This window comes from Strongylocentrotus purpuratus, unplaced genomic scaffold (assembly GCF_000002235.5).
Source record: "Strongylocentrotus purpuratus isolate Spur 01 unplaced genomic scaffold, Spur_5.0 spur5_scaffold_1, whole genome shotgun sequence".
NCBI classification, from domain to species: Eukaryota; Metazoa; Echinodermata; class Echinoidea; order Camarodonta; family Strongylocentrotidae; genus Strongylocentrotus; species Strongylocentrotus purpuratus.
Genome location: NW_022145594.1, coordinates 29,017,597 through 29,024,020, shown reverse-complemented (window position 1 = coordinate 29,024,020; position 6,424 = coordinate 29,017,597). Strand labels below are relative to the sequence as shown.

At 36.3% G+C, this 6,424-nt stretch overlaps 1 protein-coding gene across 1 annotated transcript; it reads left to right on the top strand.

Moving 5' to 3' along the window:
- LOC105446058 (integumentary mucin C.1-like) lies at nt 1-3,259 on the top strand. Its single transcript, XM_011682362.2, has 2 exons — nt 1-245; nt 1,613-3,259. The coding sequence occupies exons 1-2, from the start codon at nt 188-190 to the stop codon at nt 2,005-2,007; spliced, it is 453 nt and encodes a 150-aa protein (XP_011680664.1). The 5' UTR covers nt 1-187; the 3' UTR covers nt 2,008-3,259.
- The last annotated feature ends 3,165 nt before the right edge of the window (nt 3,260-6,424 follow it).

Below are 6,424 nucleotides of genomic sequence, written 5' to 3'. Positions count from 1 at the left end.
TTGCCTCATATATAATCTTAACAGAAAAGAGGAGTGGGTGTTTTTGTACTATTTTAACGACAACAAAATAATGGTACAAACATTTAAGTTCATTCATACCTCACTTTCCCGATCGACGAGCATCTATTAAGTGGGATAGAAAGAAACTGAGAACATTCACAGGACATAGCCTGAATCACCAAACACGATGGCGAATTTCATCAAGTTATCTATAATATTTCTTGTATTAGTTTCATCAGCCTGGGGTGAGTTGAATAGAATCAAACCTGTCTTGGTGGCTACCTCTCTATTAAGGTCACCTGTGTATAGTAGCCATGTCTTTCCTCTCCCTCGAGAAAGAAGTGGGTTGAAGAACCTGTATTTAGAGGCCACCTGCCTACAGTGGCCACTTTATATCTCGAAATCATTTTGTATGGAAATAGACATATTTGTAAGATAGTATAAATTGAAAAGGGTCATTCAGTTTCTGTGATAATACTAGAAACTGTTGAATTTATTATCGTATGATTAGTAGGATCTCAAATTGGGAAACTCCGAAGTCAGGAGGTTTATATTTCATCAAAGACTTGTATTCTTTATCCTTGCTGATTATTAAAAGGCAGAGGGAATTATATATGTAGGTAAAAATATGCATACATTTTATAACGGCTTTTGATTAAAAAATATCATATTATGATTATCTCAAATCAACGAACCAAATTTTCATTCAAGGAGGTAAATGTTATTCTCAAGTTTCAACGATACCATAAACATACCTACTGGGTATCATGGTATCTAATATGCATCTTCAAGAGTATATTTTCATTAATAGTATTGATAATATCGCATATAATAATAATAATAATAATAATAATAATAATAATAGACTAATAGTCCACTCCAAATTTTATTAAACCGAAACGGAAATTCTCTTTGCCCAATTGATCGTGAGCCCGGCAGCCACTGAGCAGCGCCAGATCGACGTTGCTCTATCCCTTAGTGTTGAACGCCAAAACAAGGGTAGCAACAACTCCCATCTTTTAACGTCTTTTGGTATGACGCGGTCGGGGTTCGAACCCACGACCTCCCGGTTGTGAGGCGGACGCTCTACTGACTGAGCCAACACTCCGGTATTGTCCATATGCGCATATATGTCCATATGAGCTCATTGCGCTGTGATAGAGAGGAGGAAAGCAAAGAATTGAGAAGAGCGAGATATACTTCCTTAAGTCAAGATGAAAAATGGAAATTATTTCTAAAAAGAAACGTTTTAGGACGTGTTTTAAAGAGAGGTACATATTGTACCCCCGAGGCAGCAGCTTGGGTGTGCGTACTTTCTAAAGATTTGCAATATCTTCGTGTATTTCAACTGTTCTACCCTGCGATTCGGCAAGAGTTGTGAATTCTAGCCTTCACAAGTATTGTTTGAGCCAGGTAAATTCCTTAGTCTGGCACCCAGTCCAAGAGATTATTTTAATCTTGTCTTTAATGAAACGAAATTGACTAAAGGTTTTTCGATTTGTTTTCGTTTTTAATACACTTGAACTCGTGAAAGAATGGCGGGGGTGGGGGTGGGTGGTCACTTGTGTCCGCCATATAACAGTTATCTTTACGATGTTTGTGTCGATTTTAGGAAGAAGTATTGTACATGGACTAATGCGAGATAGGAGGAGTGACTCTAGTTCTTCTGAATCAAGCTCATCTGAGGAGAGACCCCTACCACCTGCACCACCAACACCATCAATAACCACAACAACAACACCAGCAACAACAACAACGATGTTGACCGTCACAACTGGCTCTTGTGCAGCGACCACTACCACCACAGTTCTTCCGACCGTTTCTTCAACAGTGACATTCTCACCGACCACAGCCACGCCAACTACCATAACAACGCCAACAGCTTCCACACCTCAAACTGCGTCTACAACAACGGAAATGCCCACAAATGAACCAACCACTGCAACATCGGAAATGTCCACAACTGAATGTCCTAATCCTCGCCCGGAACAAGGATGTCTACCATAGTGTGTTACCACAACAGAAACACCTACATCATCAAATGAATCGCCAACAGGTGTTTGTGGCTGACTCGGAAACCATGCTCGAGAGTCGTCATTTCAACCCTTCCATAGATATTGAAATTGGGATTTTGTTGTTGTTGAGTGGAAATAGGAAATGTCAGTATTTTGTTTATTTATTTTGTGTAAGACAAATTATTTAGATATTTTAACCGTACGATACAAACGAAAAGAAAGAAGTTGCCTTTACTTTTCCTATTGTATTTCTACAATGCTACATATTGCTGAGAATGATATTCAAATTCAACTCCGAAAACAGTAAACAGTATAAGCCTTTCATCCCGCAGTTAATATGTGTCAATATTTGGTTATGTCATGCCTGTAACAATTTGATCACTATGGTAATAAATTTGCAATACACACAAAACCGCTTACTGTCTAACCTTTTTCACGCCCCGCAATACTCAAGGGAAATATATTCAGCATACATGCATATTATTTGACAGTTCTATTTGTTGTAGAATAACTATTCGATTGTTTAGTCGGAATTGTTTAAAAACCAAATTTTAGATCCGTCATATTCCCTCATTTAAACCTGTGAGTCTTTCTCTTAAAATGGCGGTAGACGGGATAGGGGTGTTTAGATATTGAAAATAGGATATCGATAAGTCTTCCTTCAATTTGACTAATAAATGTATATACGGTCAACGGGTAAATTATTCATACCCCTAGTAAATTTGATGTTCGTTTTTTCGTAAATCAAGAATGAGAGGTTAACTGGTTGAATTAGGGTCTTTGTTGGATATTCTTAGACGTATACTTTAGTATGTCAAATTCTCAAGAGACATACGTCGGGAAACATCGATTTTTCAAATTCTTTTAAAATTACAAAACCTGGAAGGGTATGCATCATTTAGTTGTAACATTGAGACGTGATAAAGTTACCGGCATCAAATAAAGCTTTACCAAATACTAAAACGTATTTGTGCATGCACTGATTTATTGACTTGTTCATATTTTGTGGTTTAATTGATACACTGTCTATGTTTAATAATGGGGATTCATTTTTCTACCATTTTTGCTGCAATACAAGAAGAATTTCATTCCAAAAGGTATCAAATCCACTTTGAGCGTTTGAGGTTAAATCGAGATATAAAGTAGGAAAATGGTTTGCGGACCAGACAGTAATGAAAGTTGGCTCATTGTTTGTTTAATTGTTTTCCTAGAAATAAAACTAGGAAACGGTCGACACTGCAACACTTTTAAGTATCTGTATGAAAGTTTGTTTGTGGTATGGAGATGCGTGTATGTCAGATTTGTTAAAATGTATTAAAAAACTGTGGGAGTTTGACTTAAACATAGGAATGATTCCCTCTCCAAGGAGGCGCGATAGCTCAATCGGTAGAGCAGTGGTCTCGTAATCCGGTGACCCGGGTTCGAAACCAGGTCGATGCGCTAGTGCCTTTTGGCATTACCATTACCTCATTACCAGGTGCCTCGGAGAGGACCTTGGTCTTCTGGTTGCTTACTAACAAGCATTTATTGCTTTCTTAGCTGTCAGGTAAAATAACCACCCTTTCCATCGCAGGCAATCGTCGACATTGTATATCGCCCCTCTGGAGAAAAAAATATCGAGAGAGTAACTGTATTTTACAGAGTTAGGGTATACAAGGTCTCCAATGAACCACAGCTTATGACCCGGGTCACCTTTAAACTACGATAAAAACAAAAAACATCAATCAAGAAGAAACCTATGTACACAATACTTACTTCATTTTGTTTTCTTTATTTTTTTTTTATCGTAATCTTTATACCGCGATTCCATTTCACATAAATTATATCTCACTTGAATATGTGAATCATAAAATCATTATATAGAAATAAATGTACTACACATACACAAATCCACACATACACACACAAACACACACACCACAACACACACACACAAACGCACACACACACACACACAAATACACACAAAACGTGCCAAATAGGGATATATATCTTTAACTATCTTTAACTCTAGGGAGTTAGTTAAAGAATTACTTTGAAGAGGGTAATACTATCATTTCAGCCATCCTCTTTATTGTCCTTATATTTTACATATGATTTCAAATATTTGTCCATTCTTCTTAATAAATATGTTCATCTATTTCATAAGATTTGTTTCGGGGTGTCATATTTTCAAGCTTAATACAATGGCAGTCCTTCTTCCGCTAATAATTATATAAAGTTTGATGAAATAAGATAATCTGACAATTTATCGCATACTTTGTCTATAAAATATAAAAAAATGTTTATTTGCTTATTCATGATAAATTGTCAGAATTTTTTTTTTTTTTTTATGTTACCGAGAATCGCTCATATTTATATGGTATGCAGAAGAAAGCAAATCAAATCAAATCAAGGCATATACAGAGTATCGGACCGACTTTACCCACGGTTTATAGACCCGGGCTAAAATAAATATGCTCTCATGAACAACGAACTTGTATTTCACAGAAATAAATGAATCCCAAAAAACAATAAGCCAGTTTACTAAGTTGCAGTCTGAGTATGAGCAGATAAAGGTCATTGCTGACCAAATTGTGAAATACACGGAGACAAAATACTGGATCCGTGCTCATGAAAGTCTTGCAATCATTATTCATGAATGCACAAGCAGTGCACTCAATGATACACAGGTGCAAGAATTCTTCGAAAAAGGAAAACAAAGGCTATTTATGTAGCTTCTCCATCGATGTAGGAGTGATTATTTCAAAATGTAAAAAGTGGGACCTCTTCATGTTTTGAAGATCTGTGGATATTCGGGGTCATTCGGAACATGGGTTAATTAACCGTGAAATTGTCTATTTACTTCAGCACAGACAAATTTAACCACGAGGGAGATCACATTTCTGTAAACCCTAACAAATAAAAGAGAATGTGCCAGAATCATGGACAATCGATGTCATTTTGTGAAGCACTTTTGGTTATAATTGTATACGCACTTCATATTTGCATCAACCGTTTATTTGCATTTGATTTCATCATTAAATAAACCGTGCTGGGCAATGTTGGTATGAGGAATCCGCACTCAATAAGGTCTCGTATTAGAAAAGTCAGGTTGTTTTGTAAAGGTGGATTAAAATAATACTCAACTAGACAGAACAGTATTACAATTTATTAGTCCCGACTTGGAGGAAAGGCTACTTTGAATTTCAAAACAGAGGTAAGTTAAGTACCGTGTCTGTCAATTGTTTAACACTTTTGTGTGCGTGGTTGGGTAATTGGGTGAGACCCTCTTTGCTTGTGTATTTGTTTGCTTGTTTGTTTATCCGTTTGTTTGTTTATTCGAGTGTTTTTGTTTATTGCTATTATTTCAAATGAGCAATTTCCTCAAAGTATAAATGGTGAAAGTTTAGTTTCAAAGTAAAAGGCAAAAGCCTTGACACAGATTTTTATATTTTTAAAATATTCATTATCTATTATCTATTATTTTTCATTTACTATCTATTATTGTTTACTCATCTTCGAATTCTGGTACATGGTTGATTTTGAAGTATATATATATATATATAACTAAAATTATGCAATAAGTGCACAATGGGAATCATTATATCCTTCTGGTTATCTTTCGCCCTGTACTGGTACAATAAGCGAGTTCACGGTTGGAGTCTGAGCATGAGCAGATAAAGGTCATTGCAGAACAAATTTTGAAATACACGGAGACTAAATACTGGATACGTGCTCATGAAAGTTATGTAACATTATGCATTCATGCACATTCAGTGCACTTCATGATACACAGGTGGAAGTATTCTTTGAAAAGAGGAAACAAATGCTATTTATATAGCCCCTCCATCGCTGTAGGAGTGATTATTTCAAAATGTACAAAGTGGGACCTTTTCATGTTTTGAAGATCTGTGGATATTCGGGGTCATTGCAGTAATGTGCTAACCGTGAACTGGTCTATTATTATGCACATAATTGAGCAACAGACTAGTTCACGGTTTAATTATACCGCATGTCCCAAATGACCCCGAATATCCACAGATCTTCAAAACATGAAGAGGTCCCACTTTGATCATGTTGAAGTAATCACTCCTACAATAATGGAGGTGCTACATGAATAGCCTTTGTTCCCCATTTTCAAAGAATACTTTCACCTTTGTGCATAAATGAATAATGATTATATAACTTTCATGAGCACGTATCCAGTATTTTGTCTCCGTGTATTTCATAATTTGGTCGGCGGAAATTACCTTTACATGCTCATGCTCAGACTGCAACCGTGAACTGGCAGCGGGGTAAAAGTAAACAATGACATCATGTTATAAAGTGAAAATGTTGAACTCTGTTTTAATCAGTTCTTTGTGTTATGTTGACGATTATCAAATATTGTGTTCTTTTCCCAATGTCATCCATGCTGACATCAACCT

Coding starts and splice junctions, on each gene's coding strand:
- LOC105446058 (XM_011682362.2), top strand. CDS start 188: ATGGCGAATTTCATCAAGTTATCTATAATATTTCTTGTATTAGTTTCA. Junction 246..1,612: donor ATTAGTTTCATCAGCCTGGG/GTGAGTTGAATA, acceptor TGTCGATTTTAG/GAAGAAGTATTGTACATGGA.